The sequence below is a fragment of the Amblyraja radiata genome, chromosome 10 (assembly GCF_010909765.2).
Source record: "Amblyraja radiata isolate CabotCenter1 chromosome 10, sAmbRad1.1.pri, whole genome shotgun sequence".
Classification (NCBI taxonomy): domain Eukaryota; kingdom Metazoa; phylum Chordata; class Chondrichthyes; order Rajiformes; family Rajidae; genus Amblyraja; species Amblyraja radiata.
The window spans coordinates 8,055,934-8,082,845 of record NC_045965.1 but is presented as its reverse complement, the minus strand read 5'-3'; the positions used below and the strand labels follow the sequence as shown (position 1 = coordinate 8,082,845).

Below are 26,912 nucleotides of genomic sequence, written 5' to 3'. Positions count from 1 at the left end.
ACATTCCTCACTGTGATGGAAGGCAAAAAAAAAGTTTGATCTCTTCCCTTGTTTGCTCTCCCGCGGTCGGGGGCCTGGAACCCTCTGTTGACGGGACATCCTTGATTCCCGTAGCCGGTAGCGGGGCCTTCCGCGTCGAGGCGATCAGCTCCTGCATCGGGCGGATATCAGCTCCCTGCGCCGGCAATTAAACCCCGCGTCGGGGCTGGTCGAGCCTCTACGTTCATTGGACTGCAAGCTTGATGGTAAAGTCCGCAGGCCACGGTTGGAGTGATCCCAGGCAAGGGATCGACTCCGATGTTAAGTCCACGCCCCACGATGTTAAGTCCACGCCCCACGCCCCACGCTCAAGGTCAGTCTGAGGAGGCCTCCAGCTCCATCGATGGTAGGCCGCAGAGCGACCAGATACACGACCCGGAAAGTAATCGCATCTCCGGTAAGGTAAGAAACTGAAAAAAAAGATTCCCCCGACCCCCTCCCCCTCTCCCCACATAAAGCAAACCAGAGAACATTTACACAAACTTTTAAAACGCAATTTAAAAAAATTAAAAAAGACAAAAAAATAGACAGACTGTTGGCGGGGCTGCCAATCGTTCGACGCCCTTGGTGGTAGAACTTGTAGAAACAAAGAACTGCTGGTGCTGGTTTATACCAAAGATAGACACAAAGTGTCGGAGGAACTCAGCGGGTCCGGCAGCATCTCGAGAAAAAGGTCATTTCAGGTCTGTACCCTTCTTTTGACTGAAGAAGGGTCCTGACCCGAAAAACATCACCTAAAACAAGGGGTCACAGTTTAAGGATAAGGGGGAAGTCTTTTAGGACCGAGATGAGAAAAACATTTTTCACACAGAGAGTGGTGAATCTGTGGAATTCTCTGCCACAGAAGGTAGTTGAGGCCAGTTCATTGGCTATGTTTAAGAGGGAGTTAGATGTGGCCCTTGTGGGTAAAGGGATCAGGGGGTATGGAGAGAAGGCAGGTACAGGTACTGAGTTGGATGATCAGCCATGATCATATTGAATGGCGGTGCAGGCTCGAAGGGCCGAATGGCCTACTCCTGCACCTATTTTCTATGTTTCTATCCTTTTTCTCCAAAGATGCTCCCCAACCTGCTGAGTTACTCCAACACTTTGTTTCTACATTTGGAAACTTGCCTATTAATAATAACACAATACTGAAATATTTAATTCTATATATTATTAGTGCGTGTATATTTATAAACTTGGGACACAAAAGAAATGTAGCTAATGCAGAAAAAATAAGAAATTGAAAGCACTGTACTTGAGAAATAATTGTTCTAATCATTATATTTTATAATGTACACATAACATTTTTATCCTTCTACAGTGGGTACGCCATATTACATGTCCCCAGAGAGAATACATGAAAATGGATACAACTTCAAATCTGACATCTGGTCATTAGGTTGTCTGTTATACGAGGTAAGCTGATAAGGTATGAGCACCCCAAGTGCTAATGGTGTTCTCCAGAGGTAGCAACAGTGACCTTGAGAAGGTACTGAGTAAAATGCGTTTTTTCCACAGTGTACAGATAAAGGGTTCAATTGATTGTAATCATGTGCTGTCTTTTCTTTCACTGGATAACACACAAACTAAAGCTTTTCACTGTACCTCAGTGTGTGTGACAATATTAAACTAAACACACCTTGGGTGCTGAATGTGTGGAGTTTGAAAGTTCTCCCTGTTCCTCCAGACGCTCAAAGTCCTCCATTCCAAAGACATGCTGATTGGTAGGTTAATTAACAAAAGATAAATGCCCCCTAGAGTATAGGTAGGTGATTGAGAACAAGGAGAATAAAAAATGGACTGTTTTTGGAATGGTATAAATGTGGTTGATGGTTGGTCTGGGCTTGGTAGTACAGATATCCAACAGTTTCTGGCATGAGACATTTTATTCCTCAGTTAAATTGAAAGTGTGGAAACTCTTTCTCCAAAGAGCTTTTTAATGATTGCTGACCATGAAAATACACATTTGCCCATTAGTCTGGCCAAACGTCCAATCCACATCTGATAACCACATCCTTTCAGACCAAAGATAGGCACAAAAAACTGGAGTAACTCAGTGGGTCAGACAGCATCTCTGGAGAAAAGGAATAGGTAATGTTTCGGGTCGAGATTTGACTGGAGAAGGGTCTCGACATGAAACGTCACCTCTTCCTTTTCTCCAGAGATGTTGTGTGACCCACTGAGTTACTCCAGCATTTTGTGCGATCTTCGGTTTAAACCAGCATCTGCAGTTCCTTCCTTCACATCCTTTCAGATCTGGGGTTCCCTAAATTGGGTAAAACTTTTTGAAAAGTCACAGAAATGGTACGTTACATAAATAGCGCTTAATGCAAAACGTTTTTATATTACTAAAATAAAGTTAAAAGTAGAATGTAGAACAAGTATCATTTTGCAAAGAACTTCACCTCATCTCCCATGATCTTATCAAAGACCACATTTGTAAATAACCCAAACCCATTATGAGCTGAATTTTGACATTGGTGTTGTTGTAGGATTCTATCTTAAGTATATGTGATCGCAATACTTATTGAACTCTCACAAAAATCATCTACCAATCCAATTTAGTCTGGGGGATGGGCTGTAAACTATAAATTACATTTATTATAAGAGACAACAAAATCTGATGTGAGCATGCCTTTATAAATTATCATTAAACCTCCTTAAGGCTTGAAGAAAAATTAACTATACACATTTTTGATTGGATTAATAATGCTCAACCTGAACCAGAATCATAATAAAACTTGTAATTGGTGTCTTATTAAACCACCACATATCCTCAATCTCAATTTCAATGACCTCTGAACTTGAAGAACATTAGAATTAGGACAATAGGTGCCGGAGTAGGCCATTCGGCCCTTCGAGCCAGCACCGCCATTCAATGTGATCATAGCTGATCATCCCCAATCAGTACCCCGTTCCTGCCTTCTCCCCATATCCCCTGACTCCACAACAAGAAGTAGTTAGCCACTCCTCAACCCTGCTCAGCTTTTCAGTAATGTAGTTGACCTGCTTTCTTCCAGAGCCTCTCCATTAACTCTTAGTCATAGTTATACAGCACTGAAACAGGCCCTTCAGCCGAACCTGCCCATGCCAACCTCGATGCCTCATCTAAGTTAGTTCCACTTGCCCGCATTTGGCCCATATCCCTCTTTACCTCTCCCATCCATGTCCAAATGTATTTTAAATGTCATTAGTAGACCTGCCTCAACTACTTCCTCAGGCAGCTCGGTCCATATACCAACCACCTTCTTTGTGAAAAATGTGCCCCCACCCCCCCCCCCCCGGTTCCTGTAAGAAAAATTCCATTTTACCTTAATTCTTCTCAAAGCGGTTTCTTGTGAATTGTTGTGGAGAAACTCTGTTTCTCCCTGCTACTTATCACAGATCTCTGAACAGCAATCCAGTGCACAGTGAAAGGCTATTACTCTCCACTACAGAATACATACAGTTAGACGCACTACCAAGCACTTTCATTTAGGTGAATTATATGAGACACTATAAGCAATGTTGTGTCTGATTTTCAATCTGGACATATTTCATGCAACATTTGAAGAATTGTTTCCAGAATAGCAATTTATATCCATAGATGAATATGGATTATGGATCCTGTACCAACCCAAAGAAATTCATCCTCTTCTAAGACAAAATGGATGGACCAGAAAGAATAATATAGTTGAAACAGTCATATACACTTATGCCTATGATTGATTTCCTGCTGTTACAGGTCCTTGATTTACAAGAAATTATCCACTTTTTTGTTGTTACTGTGAAATATCAGAAGTCATAGCACATACTCAATTTTGTTAAAGGAGTATATGTTTGAGTAGGCTGGGTCTCTATTCCTTGGAGCACAGGAGGATGAGGGGTGATCTTATAGAGGTGTATAAAATCATGAGAGGAATAAATCGGGTAGTTGCACAAAATATCTTGCCCAGAGTGGTAGAATCGAGGACCAGAGGACACAGGTTCAAGATAAAGGGAGAAAAGATGTAATAGGAGTCTGAAGGGTAACTTGTTCACACAAAGGGTGATGAGTGTATGGAACAAGCAGGCAGAAGAGGTAGTTAAGAAACAGTTAGACAGGTGCATGGATAGGACAAATTTGGAGGGATATGGACCAAACGCAGGCAGGTGGGAATAGTGTAGCTGGGACATGTTGGCCGGTGTGGGCATTGGGATGAAAGACTTCTTTCCACACTGTATCACACTATGACTCTATATAAGTGGTAAGACTGGTATAGAACAATGGCATGAAACAAATTCAAAATAGGGAATAAAGGAAGTGGGAAGGATACACATGGATACAGCATATTTCTTTATTATTGTCACATGTACTAAGATATAGTTGAAAACTTTTGCTATCCAGGAGAAAGAGTGCAATGAAACCATACACGAGTACAACTGGTAGTGCAAAAGAGAAAAGAAACCTATCGTACTGTAAAATAGTGTTACAGCTAAAGACAGTGCAGATAAAGAAAAGTGCAAGGGCTGCAATGAGGTTGATTGGGAGATCGCAAATATATCCTTACGAGATGTCTGTTCAATAGTTGTTAACAGGGTAAGTGGTGGTTCTTGAATCTGGTAGTCCGTCCTTTCAACCTTTTGTATCTTCCACCGATGGGAGCTGTGGGGAAAAGGGATTGACCGGGTATGAGTGGTTCTTGAATGTTAAGTGTAGATGGTCTTGGTGTATGGGCGGTTGGTCTGTGCGATGCACTGGGCAGCATACGTGACTCTCTGCAATTCCTTGTGGTCTTGGGGAAAGAAGTTGCCAAATCAAAGATGAAAGACCACATCATTAACTTGCATGTTGGAGTTTGCGTGGGATTGAGTCAATTTCTTCTTTTTTTTTTGCCTCTGACTGAAGTAATTGCTTAATACACAGAGAGCATGTGACACTGACACATCTGGGGCAGAACAAATCTTGGAAAGTAGTGGGTGGAAAACAAACTGGGCTGGAGATTTTACATAAATATTGACAGCACAAGAATTTCCAGGAATTCCGCTCAAAGGAGGATTTTTCTGCCAGATGCTTGTTGACTAATTCGACTGGTTTGTGAACAAAGATTAAATCATGGACTTAGCTTGCAATTTCATTATATTGTGAACAGCTCAATTAAAAATATATATACGATCGGAGTGAACTAAAACAATGTAATTAAAAAAGGAACAACAGGTGCTGGTTTATACCAAAGGTAGACAACAAATGCTGGAGTAACTCAGTGGGTCAGACGGCATCTCCGGAGAACATGGACAGGTGATGTTTCTGAGGAAGGGTCCTGACCCACGTCTCCCAATGTCACTTGTCCATTTTCTCCAGAGAGTATTATGCCTGACCCTCTGAGTTACTTCAACATTTTGTGTCTAAACTTAAAACAAGTTATCTAAGAATAAGCAAGTATTCTGTCAGAATCTTAGCTATTTAGAATATTTATTTTGGGCCTATCTTCAGACCATACTACTTTGTTAGAAAGTTTGCAATCATGTATTTTTTGTGGAGTTTGCAAGTTCTTCCTATGACCGCGTGGGTTTTCCCTGGGTGCTCCAGTTTGCTCCCACATTACAAAGACATGTAGGTTTGTAGGTTAATTGGCTTCTGTAAGTTGCCTTTAGTGTGTAGAATACGAAAGTGGGATAACATAGAATAAGTGTACGGGTGAGTGTTGGTCTGCGTGCAGTCAGTGGGCTGAAGGGCCTGTTTCCACACTAAATCTAAACTAAAAACTTGAGATCAACAAAAGACTACCTGTTTGAAGTATCATCATCAGCGGTCACTCGAAACGAGTATGACTGTCCTCTCATGGAGCGCGTGACTTTGTTTTACGTGGGGAGACAGCTACCACACGGTCCTTGACAGATCTGGGTCAGAATCCAGTGGCATGGAATCCAAGATGACCTTTTCTGCTGCAGCTTTCATCCGCCTTCCCAGCTGTTGTGACGCTCCACTAAAGTCAGCCATCATCCTCCGCCTGTTCCACTGTTGAGGCCTTGGTTGGATTGCTCTTTGTCAGAGACCTCCCCCTCGACCTTACCGCCATGGGTGACCCTACCAGGAGCATAGCTCCAGATGGCATCGCTCTCAGGATCTCAGGACCACACAAGCTTCTCCACCATGACAAGGTGACAATCCACAGAGAAGAGATATGACAAGGTAGATGTTGACAGGCCCCTTTAGCAGGCTGAAGAGTGCGGTAGCAGCAACCATAGTCTCAGGATGAGGGCTGAGCAGTTTAGGACTTGGGCGATAAATTTCTGATAGACCTGATGCAAGATTAGCCACAATTATATTTTGTGGCAAAGATTAAGAGAAGGTAGACGATTTACACTTTAGAGATACAGTGCCAAAATTTGACTGAAGCCAATAAACCTTTGCATCTTTGGAGAGTTGGAGGAAACCGGAGCACCCAGAGAAAACCCACGTGGTCACAGGGAGAACGTACAAACTCCGTACAGACAGCACCTGAGATCAAGATCAAACCCGGGTCTCTGGCACTGTAAGGCAGCAGAACCACCACTGCACCACCCTGTTGTTATTTCTTAGGTTATTCATTGAATTCTTGACAGCATCTAGCAATCCATTCAGTTGTATCAAACCACTACCAAAAATATCCTCTTGTACTAATCTGGGCGACGGTCATACTATCACCTTAATGGTAACTAGTATCATGTGTAAGTGCTCTTCACTTTATGTAAAGAGATCGTAATGTCTAATAAAAAGCCTTTTTTTCTGAGCATTTGCTTTCTGTGTAAGCAGCCTGTGCAATAATAGCAGTCATTAGCCAGTAAAACTGGGCTGTCCAGAGTATGACTGCACCCTGTGTTTCCTGATTAGTGAACAGTATGTTAATTGCAGGGTGACACCGCAGTATTTATCTTGCCCTGAGTTGTTCTCTTCCATGTGAGATTGAACGTGCCAACATCCTGGTGTGTTCAATGTTTGGATAGCAGCCAAACTGTGTTAAAACTCCTCCAAATCCTGGAAGGCATATTGCTCAGTAAAATACTTTGTTAGCATAACTTTACCAGGCAATTTTGCAAAGACCAGTTTCAGATGACATTCTGATATTTTGTCACCATCGCTATGTTTTAGTTTAAAATTTTACATTCATTTGCTGGAATCCAAAGTCTGGATTGAAGCCCCAATAATCCAGTCAAAGTATTTCCTTTTCTAGAGACAAGGAACTGCAGATGCTGTTTTCCTTTTCTTTTCTGTGAAACGTCTAACCATCTGCGCTGCTACCTCTCCCGGTATTATTGATGGAAGACAAAAATATTATGAAGATAAAGATATTTCTTATAATTTTCTTCTGTTTGCCAGTCATTACTGAATCCCAATTTTAATACAAATAAAATTAGGGAAAAAATTCAATATTTTGAGCAAACACTGGCGACATCGAATGGCCATAAACATAAATAGAAAATGTTCTGAAGGTGATGCGCTTTGCCAATACCAACATTTAAGACTTTACAAGCTTAAAGATAAATTGATAAAATTGATAAAACTGATAACATTTAGCACTATTTACATTTTGTAAAAGTTTATTTTATGCTTTTAGTTCTTCCATACATTTTAAACTCAGTTATTATATCTACTTTGTGCTATTCTGGCATTATTGAAGATTCACAGCAAGCACTACACCAAAGTATATTGTTTCAATATTAATGATTTACTGATATTGTAGATAAAAAATGTTTTAATAAATTATACCTCATAAAGATGGGGACTAAAACCCCTCATGATTGCTATAAAACTTTTAATGCAACATTATTTAGTTTTGGTGTTATAATCCTGAAGGAAGTTTGTCACAATTAAACAGATGTCGGCCAATATGGCCAACTTTACAAGGATAATGTTGTTCTTACTCTTACTATTTTTCTGATCTTGTAATATTATATAAAAATTATATATATTACACAGGTAGCAAAATACATAATAGTGAATGTGATGATGATAGCAATGCAATTAACTCTGGGTAAGTTGTGCAGGTTAGGCAGCTGTGAATTTGCATTGAATCTCTGCTCAAAAATCGTCCGTGCTTTATATTCCAACTGTATTTTGTTTCTTGTATTAAAGTTTAAAGTTCAGCAAATCTTTTGCAAAAGCCATTCCTGTGTGATGGGTACATGGGATCCAGGCTCATTTGTCATTAATACAGATCTGCGAGAGTGAAGTAAGCTGCGATGCTGGTGTGCTGTGGTCGATAGTAGAATTTTACTTTTGTTTAATTCTGCAGATATTTTTTTTAAATGCTAATTATAAACCATGCTGATGATGCATTTAGCAATATGTCAAAGTGAGTTCATTTTGCCGAGATTCAAAATTCATAGATTCTTGCTCACTGGCTGCAGCAGACTGCTGGCTTATTCAGTGGCATATGTAATGAGAAAATGGGAGCTGACTGGAGATACAGCCATGCATGCATAGTTCATGCTAAACTGTACTGGTCAAGAATGAGCCTATGTAGACAGCCAGTGTCTTTACATGTCTAGTTGCTGTTTATTCCCCAAAACAGGTGTTTAAAATTGTTGGCTTAATTTGAAATCACCCGATAATAGGATTTTATATTTGGATCAATTGGAGAATATGCTCAGAATTGTCGCTCTGAATAACTAGCAGTGTCACTGGTCATTTTAGTGAGATTATTTGGACAAGGTACAGATGGAAGGATATAAACCCCTTGTCCATCGTTTGCCAGTCAGCTGGCAAGAAGAGGTGGAATTTTTTGGGAGATTTTTTTCATTTTTAAGATGATTGGTGCAAGTGGAGATATGTTACAGATGAAGGAAATTATGATCATGGTGGCCTCCAATCTCACTCACAGAAAAGGGCTAATAATGTAAAAAAAAACAATAAACTTATGTCAAGTATTTAAAAACCTATTAAAATCACATCCTGCAGCTAAAATTTGAAACATTGAATAATGGTTGTTCTTGAATGCAGAAAAGGTAATGTTAAAACTTGATAACTGTTTATTAATTGCAACAATTTGATTTTTCAATGTAATGACAGGATAATTGTTTTATTTTCATCAGTTGGTATTTGGCTCATTAGTTATAGGTTATAGTTAAAATAATGTTTGTGGTGAGGAATAAGTATGATTTTGAACTTCATCACCAGTATGTAAGTTAGCATGTAATTGAGCCACAGGACATCACTTTTTATTGCAGTAGCTTATCATAGTTACTTAAAATTCAGTGCCCTTCCCAAAATCCTTATTCTTTGTGTGTACAAAGACTGACACTAATATTTTGGCATTGGCATGCTGCATGTTACTTAATTGCAACAATTTTTTTTTGTACAAAGCATTGTGTTGGATCCATTTGGCCATGGTTATGTATCCAGGGTTACACACAGAGAGTGGCCGAGTTAAAGTTTGGACAGGAGCTTCAGTGCAGAAGTCTAGAATAAGTATCTTGGGGTATAGCCAAACATTGCAATTTTTGGCTATGCTGTTTGTTTGAATATGTGTTTGGATTAGTTGGGGCGGCACAGTGAACTGTACAGTGTTGTAGCAGTAGAGTTTCTGCCTGCCAGCGCCAGAGACCTGGTTTCGATCCTGACTATGGGTGTTGTCTGAATGGAAGTTTGCACATTCTCCCTATGACCTGAATGGGTTTTCTCCCACACTCTGGTTTGGGAGACATACTGGTTTGTAGGTTAATTGGCTTGGTATAAAATGTAAAATTCTCCGGGCGCTCGGATTCCTCCCACATGCATTGGCTTTTGTAAATTGTCCCTAGTATATAGAATAGAACTAGTGTGATCATTGGTTGGCGCAAACTCGGTGGGATAAAGGGTCTGTTTCCATGCTGTATCTCTAAAACTAAAATTAGTAACTTTCTTTTTAATTATTATTTATTTCGAACCGAATTAAAGAATAAAGAGCAAATGTGAAACACCATACAAAAAACAAAACAAGAATATTTATAAAGTGTCATAAACAATATCTATAAATAAATGAAATCGTATGTGTCCGAAAAGGAGCAGGAAGAAGCCAAAGCTTATTAATTCTCACCCCTTATTAAACTGCTTGTAATTATCTTATACACATTTAGCAGCTATATGTACAGCATATGTACACCAGCCACTATATGTACACCAAATTATTTACATTTATACACTAATCAAATATTTACAAAGCCATACAAAAAATAAAAAAATAAAAAGAAAAGAAAAAGCCCTCATATACTATACAGTATCATAGTCATATATACAACCCATCACTCTATAATCACCCTTCCCAATACAATCAGTATAACAAATATCCCACTCACAATCACCTATCCTCATCCCAATATCCTTTTAAACAAGAGTTTTTGTACATCTTTTTTAACTGAATTATGCTTGTGCTAAGTTGTATCTCCTGTTCCAGACCATTCCACAAATTCACACCACAGATTGCTATGCACATACTTTTAAGAGTTGTTCTGATATTGAGTTTTTTTAAATTATGTTCCCCTCTCAAATTATACCCACCCTGTCTTTCCATAATTAACTTAATGAATTAATAAGTTCTAACTTACAATAAGTTGTTATAAGTAACTAATAGTCACATTTTGAAAGGTCATTTCAACCTGCCATTTGAAACAGCTGGACAGATGAAATCCAGGTGTACTCCTGAAGCTAGACTCAACATACCGCTGAGTGATTGTTTGCGGCCGGGGAAGGATTTAGTTAAATGCTCCTCTTTAAATAGCGGATCCTGAGAGCGCTCGGTGATGCAACAGTGTTCCCCTGCAATACTGCTCGTGGAGTGTCGCTTGATTGAAGTCGCTGCTCTGTGGGCTTCTGATGCAGAAATTGCATCAGGATGACATGTGACTGACACCAGGAAGAGCCCAGGTGGATTTCCAGAGTATCACTAATCAACCCAGATACGCTCACAATCGTGCTTTACTCAGGGAAAGATCTATTTTCATCTCCATAATGCCAAGGTGGGGAGATTTCAGTGGGTGTGGGAAGAGGTATTTCGTCATTACATTATATGACTTTTTTTTATTGATGCGCAATTTAAGGTCATCTTTGAATGAAGGTAATGATCCTTGAACATTGCTGTGGGTTGAGTTTGAATGATCAGTACCACATTTTCAAATGCAGATGATTTTAACAGTAAAATGTATAGGAACCTGATACAGTAGAATAATTCCTAGTATTAATTAATGACTTGTTGTTCAGTGTCACATATTATTTGCATAAATTGATAGCATAAATCAGCTACTCATCTACACGGACCTTGACATCTGAAGATGAAGTTTTACATGTTTCCTTCATTGTACAGAGCAGCAGTTGCCTCCTTAGAAGGTTGTAGGTTGGTGGCTTACAGAAAAACAGAGAGTGCAGCCACCAGCCCTGAAGACAGACAGGATGCTCCCTTATCTTGAACATATCCAGAATACTAATAAGGGAAGTCGGACCCTTGAGGTCAGGGAGCAAGTCAATCATTTCAGTGATCGTCTCAGTGAGGAGAATCAAATTAGCCTGAAAAATTCAGCTGCTAGGAAGAGAGGGCAAGCAGCTGTCAGGGGCAGCAGCGATAGGCACTAATGAACCAGATGAATAGTGCAAAAGCTAGAAAATAAAAACAGGACAGTTGACATTTTTCATCTGTCAAAGCAGAAGATGCATGAAAATAGGCCCAGTTTAACTCTTTATTGAATATGCTTCTCATCTGTTAATTGTATTATAAAATGTTTTCTGGACTACTGTGTTTTAATGGCGCGAGGTGGAAAGGTTTGCGGTATTATCTCTCGAAGATTCAATCAAACGTCTAGTGATATTGGGGGATTAGGACAGTGGAGTAATTTAATGAGAGGTGGACTCTGTTGATTCCAATGTAAATAGTAGTTCCGGGAAGCAAACAGTTAAGGATATGTTTCAAAGAGCAGCCGACAGATGAGAGGCATTTTCAGCTTGTCCTGTCCCTGCTAAAGCTCACTGAGTAGCACAGGATGGTCTGCGTGTTTCGCAGAAGGTCTGCGTGTCTGGGGAATGTACACATTGTCCTTTGAAAATCAAACTTATTAGCACATGCAGAAAAGGGTGACTGACTTTCGGGCTACACTGTGCACACTGCAGTGTTGATGCTGTCCATGTTAAAGGGATTTAAAGGGTACCACTGCTCATTCCCAAGGGCATCAACAGCAAAAAAAAAGTCTGCAGGATTCTGTTGCTGTTTCTGTTTTAAAGATGCAAATGTGTTATAGTCCACACACCTCATGCAGTAATGACAATTTTTGGATTTTGCATAACATATTTTTGCAGTAACATTTAAAATGCAAATATGCTAGAGCAATAAGCCTGTTTTTGAGATCGTGGGAGCAGTCACATAAAAATATTCTGAGTAACTTAGGTTATTTATTCTGCATCATTCTGGATGCCATTTTGAACATAAGTGTTTCACTTTCAGACAAGAAGATAAAGATTTAATTGCAGTGCAAACCATTTTCTAAATGACAACCAATGTTTCGTAACAACAACCTGCCTTAATTATTCTCTTCAGCAGTTAGAATAAAATTGCACCCAACATTTTAAATATTATGTAAAAAAATATATGTGCATTTCACTGATTTACTTTCTGCCATTAGTATTATTCTGAAGGCTCAAGACTTGGTGACTGGCTGAGGTAGAGGGAGGTAAAATTAAACTGGTAAATGTTATTTTAATCCATTTATGGAATTTAAATCATCTAAGTCCTGAGAAACATAAACAGAGGGATGCATACCTTGCAGTAAGGCAGAAATTATTTAACAAATGCTGTGGCTATTTGATTGAAGAGATGAACTGTTTCTGTTCCAGTTTGAGGTGAACCGTCCTGATACGATTTTTAAGCACATTTTAATAACTATGACCATGACACTTAATCTAGTACTTCTAGGTGCATGTGACATTTTAAACATTCTGAAATGCAGGTATATCATAATCGTTGGTCTGTATTGCTGGAATACTAATTCAGCTAGATTTTCAAATTCGCAGTTGCTTTAAGTATGGAAATGTAAGTTATTTTACAGCTTCAGATATATGGTTCACTTGGCAGCTGATGGCACATTGGCAAATTATCTTTATTGAATTGTATCAATCAAAGTATTTGTTTCATCCACCACCGAAGTCTGATTCCCTCTTATTGACTCTCACAATAAACCTAGGTGGGGGCTCGAACAGGGATGGATGAAGGTTCATTTCAGAGATACAGCGCGGAAACAGGCCATTCGGCCCACCGAGTCTGCACCGACCAGCACAGTAACACTATCCTACACACATTAGGGATGATTTTACACTTATACCAAGCCAATTAACCTTTGGAGTCTTTGGAGTGTGGGAGGAAACCGAAGTTCTCGGAGAAAACCCACACGGTCACGGGGAGAATGTACAAACTCCGTAAAGACAGCACCCGTAGTGGGGATCGAACTCGGGTTTCTGGCGCTGTAAGGCAGCAACTATACCGCTGTGCCATCGTGCCGCCCCTGGAACTGAAGGACTGAAAGTTTAACAGAGGAGGCAGAAATAAATAGCTAAAGCTTTAATTCATAACTTGGCGTCTACCAGCACAACAGAATAGTCTGGAAATATGGAGCTCTGAACATCCAGAGATCCTGGTTGTTCCATGAATTATCATTGGCATCCCTGTTAGTTGACAGGATCAACATAACTTTGTTATTTACTAATTACCAAGTAACGTGCATTACATCTAAGCTAGGATTTAAGAAGGCAAAACCATGCACAATATTTCCAACTGGAATGGAATACTTTCTTATCACATGTGACAAGGTACAGTGAAATTCTTTGCTTGCATACCAGAACTATTCTGGTCATTGATGGTATAATTAGCAGGATAGATAAGGGGCACCTGGTGGATGTACTTTATCTGGATTTGCAATCAATAAAGTAAAAATCAAATTGTTTCTTGAAAATGGTCCCATGGTATTAGGATTGTCCAAAAAGCGTAGATCAAAGATTGGTTTAAAAAAAACATAGTATAGATGCAGGGTACACAAAATTGCTGGGGAAACAGCGGGTGCAGCAGCATCTATGGAGCGAAGGAAATAGGCGACGTTTCGGGCCGAAACCCTTCTTCAGACTCTAGTATAGATGCAATTGAGTTTTGCAGTCTGTTGCTGATGTTGCAAAATGTATGTGTGTGTCTAGACTGCCAGCCATTAACATTTATATTAATGACTGATGAAAGAATTGGTCTTGTGTATCCAGACATGATGAAGTTGGGGAAAATGAACTGAAAGAATCAGAGTCTACAAAAGGATGAAGGCAGGTGGATATAGAGTAGGATGTGAGACCATTCATTTTAGAGGTTGAAAGATGAAATAGCACAATAGACTTATAAATAGCACAAAACTTAAAACTGCTGTTGCACAGAGAGATCTTAGTCTGTTGGTTTTGAGACGCAGAAAATAAACCTGCAAGTAGCAACAGATATCTTGGGCTTTTAGGAAAGAGGTTAAAGAATAATAAAAATAAGAAGTCATGTTAAGGTTTTGCAAGGTTTTGGTGCAACCTCATTTGAAGTAATGTATGAAGTTTCAATCTCCCGCCCTAAACAAAAGCAATATGTTTGAAAAGAAAAATGATCCTATTCTTAGGGAATTATCAGATTACTATCTACATGGCGTCAAGTTGGGAAAAGGGGAAGTACAACGGGATCTGGAGGTCCTTGTACATCAGTCTATGAAAGTAAGCATGCAGGTACAGCAGGCAGCGAATGACATGTTGGCCTTTATAACAAGAGGAATCGAATATAGGAGCAAAGAGGTCCTTCTGCAGTTGTACAGAGCCCTAGTGAGACCACACCTCGAGTATTGTGTGCAGTTTTGGTCCCCTAATTTGAAGAAGGACATTCTTGCTATTGAGGGAGTGCAGCATAGGTTTACAAGGTTAGTTCCCGGGATGGCGGGACTGTCATATGCAGAAAGAATGGAGCAGCTGGGCTTGTACACTCTGGAGTTTAGAAGGATGAGAGGGTTGATCATTGAAACATATAGGATTGTTAAGGGTTTGGACACGCTAGAGGCAGGAAACATGTTCCCGATGTTGGGGGAGTCCAGAACCAGGGGCCACAGTTTAAGAATAAGGAATAAACCATTTAGAACGGAGACGAGGAAACACTTTTTCTCACAGTGGTGAGTCTGTGGAATTCTCTGCCTCAAGGGCGGTGAAAGCGGGTTCTCTGGATTCTTTCAAGAGAGAGCTAGATAGAGCACTTAAAAATAGCAGAGTCGGGGGATATGGGGAGAAGGCAGGAACGGGGTACTGATTGGGGATGATCAGCCACGATCACATTGAATGGGCTGGCTCGAAGGGCCAAATGGCCTACTCCTGCTATTGTCTATTGAACTTTTGTGCAGAAAGTACGAATTAACCTTTTGAGTTGATGACCTTTGTCTTAGGGTTCTGACTAAAGATTATTGACCATTTTGCTGTCTCCACAGATGCCATCTGACGCCATGATTTTCTTTTTTTTGCCTTTTGGAACAATGTATTATCTGTTGTCCTGCTGCAGTGTAAACTCAGCAGGTTGATTCCAACATGGAGTGAGTTGCCCCATGTAGAGACTGAATGAGATCAGAATATACTCAGTGGAGAATGGAAGAATGAGGTCATCTCACTGAAACATTTGAAGGTTCTTAGGCAGGTTGACAGGGTGGGTGTTGAGAGTCACTATGGTTTACACTAACTGGAGAGTCTAGAATTGGGGTCAAAGACCTAGAATAGTAAGTCGACCATTTTGCACTGAGATACAGAGCAATTTATTAATGCACAATTGTAAATATTTGGAATTCTCTTCCTCAAAGGATGTTCAGTTATTGCGCACATTTGAGGTTGAAATTGATTGATTTTTGTAAGTGGGGAACTGGAGCAAATGGGAATTGGGTGGCAAGCTGGATTTTAGGCAGAATATCAACCATACTCCTGTCTCTTATGTTCATTACAGAACTGATGAACTAACGAGGATTGGCTGTATTGTTGTAGTATCATTCATTAAATGAGATCTCCACCTGACGGTGTTTAGCTGGCCATTAAAGCAGGGACACATCCCTTTAGTTTAGTTTAATTTATTGTCACACGTACCAAGGTGCAGAGAAAAGCCTTTGTTGCGTGCTATCAACAGAAAGACGATACATGGTTACAATCAAGCCGTCCACAGTGTACAAATCCCTCAGTGGCTTGCACTTTCAGCTACTTGCCACATGTAAAATTAAACTAGCAGGTACTTATTTAACCAAAGTATGAACTTGTGGCACCTTATTACAGATACCGAGTACCTGCTCTCACGATTATGTCATCTGAGGTATTTAATAGTTCGATGACTTTTAAGGGATGGTAAGTAATGGGTGGCTTTGCGGCCTAATCGGATACAGGAAGAGATTGTTATTACATCAGAAAATAGAAGCAGGGGTAGGCCACTCTGCCCTACAAGCCTGTCCTAACATTCAATCTGATCATGACTGATCTGCCCAGCTCGTCTCCTCTTTGCTGGTTCCCCATACTCTCATTGCTCCAATCTACTCTAAATGCTCTCAGTGATCGAAACTCCTCAATCCACTTGTAAAATAGGGTGCGAGAGATTAGGTTGGTTGATTGAAAGTACAATTAAACCACGTTCAGAATTTAGATTTCAAATATGTTAAAATCTTCAAACCTAAACCTGAAACCCAGTAGAATGAGACTCCATACTTGCAATTTTTAATTTTCTCGGCCAGAGGGGATGTCAAAATAATCAATTCTCATCTGTTATTAAACGAGTATTTAGCCTGAAATTAGCAGGACTTTGAGTTTAGTTTGTATTTTCTGTAGAGGTTTTGCAGCATGATGCCAGTGACATTTCTCTGTCAGTTCCACATGAGGACAGTGGCAAAACTCTCACCATTATTTGGACAGCAAATTCTGGATAATTAACTCCCTTTAGACTATTCTGCAAACACATATAACTAAAAATTAGAACAGAAATGCTGATGATACTCAGCAAGTCAGGCAGTACCTGTGGCTGTAGAAACGGTTAATGTTTCAGGTCAATGAACCTTTGTTGCTTTCTAACTAAAATGTACACATGTACTGATTTGAAAAATATATTCCACGCCTTGAATGTAAGCAGTCTGAACTGCAAGGTTAGACAGACCTCCCTAACTTGGTAACCCTTGGGATTTTGTTGTAACATTGTTATGAGCAAAATTTTAGGTCGACCTCTCTTGTAAACTAACCTGGATATGATGTTTCTTCATTTTGTCCTGCATTTATGTTTTATTAATGATTCAAATAAACTAATTAATAAATACAGCTCTGAGGTCCAAGACTTCCTGCATGAACTAACTTTTCTAAATGTCTTAAAAGTTTGGTTCCACAATGTTAATATCACAAAATGTCAGTTGCAAGAAAAAGCCAAGATGTATTCTTGACACCGCAGTGATCGTTGAATACATCAAAAATCAGTGTGAGATTCTTGTATATGTCACTATCACTCAATTTCACGCATTCTTTAAAGAATTAAAAATATAGGTGTCAACAACTAACTAGTTCAAATAATGCTGCAGTTGGAAGCAAGTTTTTTGCCATTACACTTACTTCAAATATCATAAATCATAGTCTAAAACATTTTTTTTTAAATTTGTTCAACATACAGTGCCCACTATAATGTTAGGGACAAAGACCCAATATATATTTATTTGCATCTGTATCCACAATTTGAGATTTGTAGTAGAAAAAATCACATGTGGTTAAAGTGCACATTGTCAGATTTTAATAACTGGCCATTTTTCACCATGTAGACATTATAGCAGTGTTTATGCATAGTCCCCCCCCCCCCCCCCCCTCCATTTCAGGGCACCATTATGTTTGGGACGCAGCAATGTCATGCAAATGACAGTAGTCATATTTAGTATTTTGTTGCATATACTTTGAATGCAATGACTGCTTGGTCTGCGATTCATGGACATCACCAGTTGTTGGGTGTCTTCTATGGTGATACTCTGCCAAGCCTGTATTACAGCCATCTTTAGCTTATGCTTGTTTTGGGGGCTAGTCCCCTTCAGTTGTCTCTTCAGCATATAAAAGTCATGCTCAATTGGGTTTAGATCGGGTGATTGACTATACACTTCAGAATTCATTATGCTGCTACCATCAGCAGTTGTATCATCAATGAAGATAAGTGAGCCAGTACCTTCTGCACCCATACATGCCCAGGCCATAGCACCCCCACCACTGTGTTTCACAGATGAGGTCGTATGCTTTGGATCTCGGGCAGTTCCTTCTCTCCTCCATACTTTGTTCTTACCATCTTAGTCTCATCTGTCCACAAGACCTTTTCCAGAACTGTGGTTGCTCTCTTAAGTACTTCTTGGCAAACTAACCTGGCCATCCTATTTTTGTGGCTAACCAGTGGGTTGCATCTTGTAGTGTAGCCTCTGTATTTCTGTTCATGAAGTCTTCTGCAGACAGTCGTCATTGACAAATCCATACCTGATTCCTGAAGAGTGTTTCTGATCTGTCGGACAGGTGTTTGGGGATTTTTCTTTATTATAGAGAGATTTGTTCTGTCATCAGCTGTGGAGGTCTTCCTTGGCCTGCCAGTACCTTTACAATTAGTAAGCTCACCGGTGCTCTCTTTCTTCTTAATGAAGTTCCAAACAGTTAATTTTGGTAAGCCTAAGATTTGGCTGATGTCTCTAACAGTTTTATTCTTGTTTCTCAGTCTCATAATGACTTACTTGACTTTCATTGGCACAACTTCAGTCCCCATGTAGATGAACAGCAGTTAAAGAACAGCAAAGGTGATGGAAAGACTGGAGGAAAGACTAGGTGCTGAGAGCTCTCTTATACCTGCATTAAGGAGGCAATTAAACCCACCTGAGCAATTACAAACGTCTGTGAAGCCATGTGTCCCAAACATTATGGTGCCCTGAAATGAGGGGACTATGTATAAACACAGCTGTAATTTCTACATGGTGAAACCAGAATGTATAAAAATGGCCTGTCATAAAATCTGACAATGTGTACTTTAACGACATGTGATTTTTTTTTTCTATTACAAATCTCAAATTGTGGAGTACAGAGGCAAATAGATAAATGATGGGTCGTTGTCCCAAACATTATGGAGGGCACTGTATAATGCTGTTAACTTACTGCAGCATACAGACCATATGCCCTGTTATACTTTGGGTATTGCCGATACCCTGTGACGCACCACAGCTGGGAAACTATTTCAGACGAACTGCATTGGGCTATTCACAACTCAAATTGCAAGGTATATTTCTATTATGCCCTACAATGTGATGTTATGTGTGGCAATAGTTTTTTGCACTCCACTAATTGAGTAAAAAATTCAGGGATCTGTATATTTAATGTTTTAGTTTTAGAGATATAGTGCGGGAACAGGCCCTTCAGATTCAGATTCAGATTCAATTTTAATTGTCATTGTCAGTGTACAGTACAGAGACAACGAAATGCATTTAGCATCTCCCTGGAAGAGCGACATAGCAAATGATTTGAATAAATAATAATAAGTGTCCGGGGGGGGGGGTGATTGGCAGTCACCAAGGTACGTTGTTGAGTAGAGTGACAGCCGCCGGGAAGAAGCTGTTCCTGGACCTGCTGGTTCGGCAACGGAGAGACCTGTAGCGCCTCCCGGATGGTAGGAGGGTAAACAGTCCATGGTTGGGGTGAGAGCAGTCCATGGCGATGCTGAGCGCCCTCCGCAGACAACGCTTGCTTTGGACAGACTCAATGGAGGGGAGCGAGGAACCGGTGATGCGTTGGGCAATTTTCACCACCCTCTGCAATGCCTTCCGGTCGGAGACAGAACAGTTGCCATACCATACTGTGATGCAGTTGGTAAGGATGCTCTCGATGGTGCAGCGGTAGAAGTTCACCAGGATCTGAGGAGACAGATGGACCTTCTTCAGTCTCCTCAGGAAGAAGAGACGCTGGTGAGCCTTCTTGATCAGAGTTGAGGTATTGTGGGTCCAAGAGAGGTCATCGGAGATGTTGACTCCCAGGAACCTGAAGCTAGAAACACGTTCCACCTCCGTCCCGTTAATGTGGATGGGGGTGTGCGTGCCGCCCCTGGACTTCCTGAAGTCTACAATGAGCTCCTTGGTCTTCTTGGAGTTAAGGGCCAGGTTGTTGTCAGCGCACCATGCTGCTAAGTGCTGGACCTCCTCCCTGTAGGCCGACTCATCGTTGTTGCTGATGAGGCCAATCACCGTTGTATCATCTGCATACTTGATGATGGTGTTAGTACCATGTACAGGTGTGCAGTCATAGGTGAAGAGGGAGTAGAGGAGGGGGCTCAGCACACAGCCCTGTGGAACGCCGGTGTTCAGGGTGAGGGTTGAAGAGGTGTGCTTGTCTAACCTAACAGACTGGGGTCTGTTGGTTAGAAAGTCCAGTATCCAGTTGCAGAGGGAGGGGTCGATGCCCAGGTTACCGAGTTTGGTGATCAGTTTTGATGGTATAATGGTGTTGAATGCTGAGCTGTAATCGATGAACAGCATTCTTACGTAAGTGTCTCTGTTGTCGAGGTGGGAGAGGGCGGAGTGAAGTGCCGTTGAGATGGCATCCTCCGTACTCCTGTTCTTGCGGTAGGCAAACTGATAGGGATCCAGTGTGGGGGGTAGGCAGCTTTTGAGGTGTGCCAGGACCAGCCTCTCGAAGCACTTGGTGATGATGGGGGTAAGTGCAACTGGGCGGAAGTCGTTGAGGCTTGCCGCAGTGGAGTGTTTTGGCACTGGCACGATGGAGGTGGTTTTAAGGCACGCGGGGACAACTGCTTGGGCAAGTGACAGGTTGAAGATGTCAGTCCAGACGTCTGTCAGCTGCGCAGCACAGGCCCTGAGCATGCGCCCAGGGATGCCGTCAGGGCCAGCAGCCTTACGTGCATTAGTCCTACTCAGTGCCACGTATACGTCGTAGGGGGTGAGTGTGAGGGGTTGGTGATCGGCAGGTAGCACAGCCTTGATCTCTAGATTGTCCCTGTCGAAGCGGCCATAGAAGTGGTTAAGCTCCTCAAGGAAGGAGGCGTCGCTGGATGTGGGGGTGGTGTTGGAGGGTCTATAGTCCGTGATGGCCTGGATGCCTTGCCACATACGTCGGGGGTCGGAGTTGTTGTTGAAGTGCTCCTCAATCCTGAGCTTATGGCAGTGCTTGGCCTTCTTGATGCCCCTCTTCAGGTTAGCCCTGGCTGAACAGTAGGCTCGAGCATCGCCTGACCTGAAAGCGGTGTCCCGTGCTTTCAGCAGTAGCCTGACCTCGCTGTTCATCCATGGCTTCTGATTCGGGAATATGGTCACCTGTTTGAGGGAGGTGACACTATTGATGGTGGAGTTTATAAAGTCCAGAACAGAGGATGTGTAGGAATCATGTCCGTGTGGGAGTCAAGGGTGGCCTGGGCTGCAAACGCCTTCCAGTCAGTGTTTCCAAAACACTGCTGAAGTGTGAAGTCCGCTTCCTCTGACCAGACTTTAACTGTCCTCACAGTTGGTTTAACCCGTCTGATGAGTGGGGAGTACTTAGGGAGCAGGAACAATGAGACGTGATCAGACTGACCAAGGTGGGGGAGGGGGGATGGCTTTGTAAGCTTCAGCCATGTTGGTGTAGACTTTGTCCAGTGTCTTGTCTACTCTAGTGGGGAAGGAGACATGTTGGTGGAATTTGGGGAGTACAGTCTTCAGGTTAGAGTGATTGAAGTCACCCGCAACAATGAAGGCTGCCTCGGGGTTGTGCGTCTGTTGATTGCTAATGGCAGTATGCAGCTCTTTCATTGCAAGCTTGGCATTAGCATCAGGAGGGATATAGGCTGCAGTCAGAACAGTGGAGGTGAACTCTCTGGGCAGATAGAACGGTCTGCATCTAACCAAGAGGAACTCAAGGTTAGCTGAGCAGTGACTCTCGATGATGGTGGAGTCCGTGCACCATGCTTTATTTACATAAATGCACAGACCCCCACCTCTGGTCTTACCGGAGTCTGATGTCCTGTTCGCTCGGAGTAAATTACGCCCCGATAGCTGGATAGCGCTGTCAGGAACGTCAGTGTTGAGCCAAGTTTCCGTGAAGATCAGCTAACCGTGTCCACGCCGACCAGCGATTCCCGCACACTAACACTATTTTACACAAACCAGGGACAATTTAACAATTTCACCAAGCCAATTAACCTCCAAACCTGTACGGAGTATGGGAGGAAATCGGAGCGCCTGGAGAAAACCCACGCAGGTCACAGGGAGAACGTATAAACTCCTTACAGACAGCACCCGTAGTCAGGATCAAACCCGGGTCTCTGGAGCTGCAGGGCAGCAACTCCTCCACTGCACCACTGTGCCCCCCCCCCCCCCTTTTCTTCAGACTGAGGGGCCAAAGAAGAAGGCAAAGCTGAGAAACTAAATTTCATTGATGTTTGGCAAGTTAACCTAAAACCTTGCACTTCCGATCTTGCAGGTATTATTCAAGTTTAATTGGAAGATTTATTATTCAAAATTCCTGGATTTACGACTCGTGTTAATGGAGAGCATAACTCTGGTGCCATACATGGCATTGTAGGGCATAATAGGAATTCTCAGTGCAATTCATACATGCCCAACTCAATGAAATGTAGCTCAACATAGTTTTATTTACTATGGAATATTATCAGCATATGTGCGGAATAAAAACTAGATTATTTTTTTTTCTGTACTATGATTTATAATACTTAAATAATTGCAAAAATGCAGTGGTAAAAGTGTTACTTCCAGCTGCTGTGTTATTTGGATTAGTCAGTTGTTGAACCTATATTTTTATTCCTTAAAGAATGCCTAACATTTAAGTAATTTAGGTTCATAATTTAAAGTGGAGGGTTGTGGTATAATGGTTGTTGTTAAATATTTGTTGCTATAAAGTCTGGTTTTACAACCTTTTCTACTTCTCCAACAGCTATAAATAAGAGTTAAGTTGCTGCTTTTCCTTTTTTCATAAATTAGCCATTCTACATTTTGTTTTACATCTTTACTTTACTCAAAGAAGATTTTGGTTCCTTCCCCAATCTGGTTTGCATTAGATAAAGGAAAGAATAAATCCTGGCAAAGCTTTCTGAAGCTGGGAGAATAGTCAGTGGGGATCCTGGAAGCTAGTTATATTCAGCCCAGACACCCAGACTGGCAAATATAAAGCCAGTTGAGAGAAATGTGTTTTGTATAAATGTGATGCATGTACACATACAAGTATGAACTGGAGCATTAAATGACAGGTTTTGGGGTTATCCAGACCTCAGCACCTCACTGGGATCTGAAGAGAGAGCTACCCCGAGTGAGAAATATAATTGCCACACAGCAGTATTTGTTTTAATGGCTACAGTTGAACAACAAGTCTTCAATTTGTTGAACAAGTGTACTATATCCGTGCTGGTGCCGAAAACGTGAATGGATTCAAAATGTCAAAATATCACTAAATTCATTACTAATCTGGCCTGCTATTCCACAACTCTGGAAGGTAATATGGGAACTTTTTAACATCATAAATGATGGCTTAACTAACTCTTGTCACTTCAGCATATACCTAAATGATACGGAGCTTTATAATGGAGGGTTACAAACACTTGACCATGAGGTGACACAGCTGATGTCGGGCTTTATGTTTCTTCCTTCAATTGTTTGGTTACTATTGTAAAATTTGTATATTTGTCCAAGTGCAAATTGTCAAAGTGATACAACGTTGTGCAGAGCTTAATATTTTTCAAAGGGTTTGAATTCTCTAAATGAAAAATATAGATAGATCCCTGTTTTATTGTCCTTGGTGTGCATCACAAATATCTATTTATAAGCAGAGGCCAGAGGTTAAATCGGTGAAATGATCAACAATATATGGATTTTGAATTGGATTCATCATTGTTTTTGTGGAACACATCCCAGTCAGTGAGTCATACGGAACAGCAACAGGCCCTTCGGTCCTACTTATCCATGCCGACCAAGATGTCCATCTAATCCAAATGTTTTAAACGTTGTTATGGTACCAGCCTCAACCACCTCCTCTGGTAGTGTGTTCCGTATGCCCACCACCCCTTGTGTGGGAACAGCTGCTCTCAGGTTTCTATTAAATCCTTCCCCTCTAACTTTAAACCTGTTCTCTTCTTGATTTCCCCTACTCTGGGTAAAAGACCCTATCTATTCGACTCTATAAGATCACCCCTCATCCTCCTGCGCTCCAAAGAATATAGTCCTAGCCTGCCCAACCTCTGTCCCCAAGTCCTGACAGCAACCTCGCACAGGTACACAAAAATGCTGGAGAAACTCAGCAGGTGCAGCAGCATCTATGGAGCGAAGGAAGTTGCTGCTGCACCCGCTGAGTTTCTACAGCATTGTTGTGTACCTTCAATTTTCCAGCATCTGCAGTTCCTTCTTGAACACAACCTCGCACATCTTCGTTATGCTCTTTCCAGCTTAATATTGCCTTTCCTGACAAACTGAACCCAAGAGCAGTCTCACCAATATGGTAAGTCAAATGAGATTATTTGAAATAAAAGCAAATGTAGCAATGTATATTTAAGAGGAAGTGATTAAAGGACATGTCGCAATGTTTTACAGTAGTAAAATAAAATCCCATTTAAACACAATATGCTTGTGTATTTTAATTTATTTCTCATTAATCTTTTGCATGACTTCTCCCTTATTTTTCCCCAGATGGCTGCTCTCCAAAGTCCATTCTACGGTGATAAGATGAACCTATATTCTCTCTGTAAAAAGATCGAACAGTGTGATTATCCTCCTCTTCCTTCTGACCATTACTCAGAAGAGGTGGGTTCTTATTTGTGCTGACTATTGACAAGCTTTTGGCTTGAAAAACACAAGAATTGTGATGAGAGAATAACGTTGGAGTATTGGCTCCACCATTGGAAGAATTCTGCTTTTGTTGCACCTAACTTTATTTTGCTTTTAATTGTGGGTTGGAGTGGAGGGGGGGTGTGTAAATCACCACAAATATACCAGGAGCACAGTTGTTTTCTATTGTCTAGGTTAAAAATTGGGAGGTGAATCAATATCTTGATTTTATTTTTGGTGCCATATCTGCTGAAGGTTCTTCATGCCACAAATCCTTGCAGTGAGGCTGACTGATTTCAGTCTGACTTATAATTGTAGCTTCACCCCCATCATCTGAGCAGATCTTCTGCTGGCCGGCTGGAAAAGAGGGTGAGACAGGGAAAATTGAAGAATGCTACTTTAATGCTTAATTCAAGAGCAATGGAACTTGCTTATTCTCTCTGACAGGCATTTTATATAAAATTAAAAGGAAAACCTTCTTGCAAACTGATGCAGAACACCACATGTCTTATCTCAAATATTAACAACACATTGCTTTACCACATATAGGAATATATCTAAATATGTGTTTAAAAAAAAAAATCTTATATAATTGCAGGATGACAGTGCTTGCAAAGTAGTCTTAAAGGTTTAGGGTTAATGAGGGACTAATAGTGTTGGCATCAGTGTAGGAGTGTATATTTGGTGGGCAGTTGGGGGAAATCCTTAGTGCAAAATTTTGTTTTTGTTTTTAACATCTGTCTTGAATTAAAATGAATTTGGAGTAACTTATTTTCTTTTATTTTGTTTTCTAATTGTTCAAAAATCCCTTCAAATTCTTTGCGTTTCCAGCAATGTGTATATCTTGTGTGTTAGTGTCTGTGGTCTAGATGGTAAAGCTAGGTGTAAACAATAACGTAGGAGATGGCAAAAATGTCATAGGTTGTTCTTTATTGTGTCATTCAGACTGTCTGCTTTTGCTATGATGCACATGAATATTTCACGTATCTGCATCTTCATCCCCATTCTTCTTGACTAATTTTCAGACTGTCTGAATTTGCATTTCACATGGTAGCTGATTAGGAGATGTTGAGTGTGGTGGAGCAGCCTCAGCAGGCGGTTGCTATGGCGACCTTCGGCAGGATTTAATGATGGTGCCACTAGTGGTTGGTTGAAGTCGGCCTGCCTGCAGGGCTACTCTGCTCAGCCTCTTATTGTGGCTAAGTGTGAAGTGGGGGTTGTGTGTTCGCAGCCAAGGGGCAATTATCAGGGACCGGCCCAGATGGAAGGTCCCAGAGCTGGCAAAGGCTGAATCCGATCCATTCCTCCCCTGCCTTCAGCAGTGCCAGTGCAGAGAGATAATTAGCACAAAACAGGAGCATGTCTTTCCTTCCAGCCTGACACAATGTGAATGTCTGTGGAAATAGATTGGCTTTGTTTTTGTTAGTATTCTTGGCATTTGCTGCTTTTTCTAAAGGCATGAGAGAAAGATTTACTTTGTTTAGCTTCCAAATATGGAGTTATTGTGTATAGTTACTGCCAACCACGCTTACTCATTATTTTATGAAAATGTGCAAATACTTACAAAAAAAAAAAATACAAGCAGCTCTTTTTTTCTGTAATCAGCTTGTTTCATTTCAGTCTGCTAGGGATGGTAAGACTGGAATTTTTGACATTTGAACCTCTTTCAAACTATTTAGACAGTCTTTAAACGTAAAGCGATTTTGGTTATAGTAATTTTTGTTTGCCATATAAGGTATACAACATTTTACAATTGATGAATTCTGTTTCTGTATCCTACACTTGAAGGGCTCTGCTATGAAATGTGAGTCGAAGCATAAATGTAAATTATGCCATTACAAGGGATAATTAATGCACCTATAGCAATTTTATTGGCCTTTGCTTTATCAGTGCAGATAACTGAAAAATACATGAATCTAATACTTTAGAATGAAATCCTTACATTGTGCGCATTTCTTTGAGCCATCTGATGCTGCTCAATATAATTAAGCTGCTGATTTCTTCACATATGATTTTGTCTCTGGAACTCATCAGAGGGTGAAACAAAAATAATATTTGAACTGTAGTTACATGGGTAGTTAATTTTGGATTAACTAAAAAAAACA

General features: G+C 40.9%; 1 protein-coding gene across 9 annotated transcripts in view; it reads left to right on the top strand.

The window, feature by feature from the left end:
* Window positions 1-26,912, top strand: part of nek7 (NIMA related kinase 7) — a 137,603-nt gene that overhangs the window by 105,918 nt on the left and 4,773 nt on the right. For 5 of the 9 annotated variants that reach the window (XM_033027965.1, XM_033027966.1, XM_033027970.1 and 2 more), the window contains exons 9-11: window positions 1,346-1,440; window positions 24,670-24,783; window positions 25,126-25,509. In XM_033027965.1, coding sequence (XP_032883856.1) covers window positions 1,346-1,440; window positions 24,670-24,783; window positions 25,126-25,251 — 335 coding nt within the window. In that variant the 3' untranslated portion in view covers window positions 25,252-25,509. Of the gene's footprint in view, window positions 1-1,345; window positions 1,441-24,669; window positions 24,784-25,125; window positions 25,523-26,912 lie in introns of those variants that run through there. The other 4 variants (XM_033027972.1, XM_033027971.1, XM_033027973.1 and 1 more) reach the window with 3 other exon arrangements.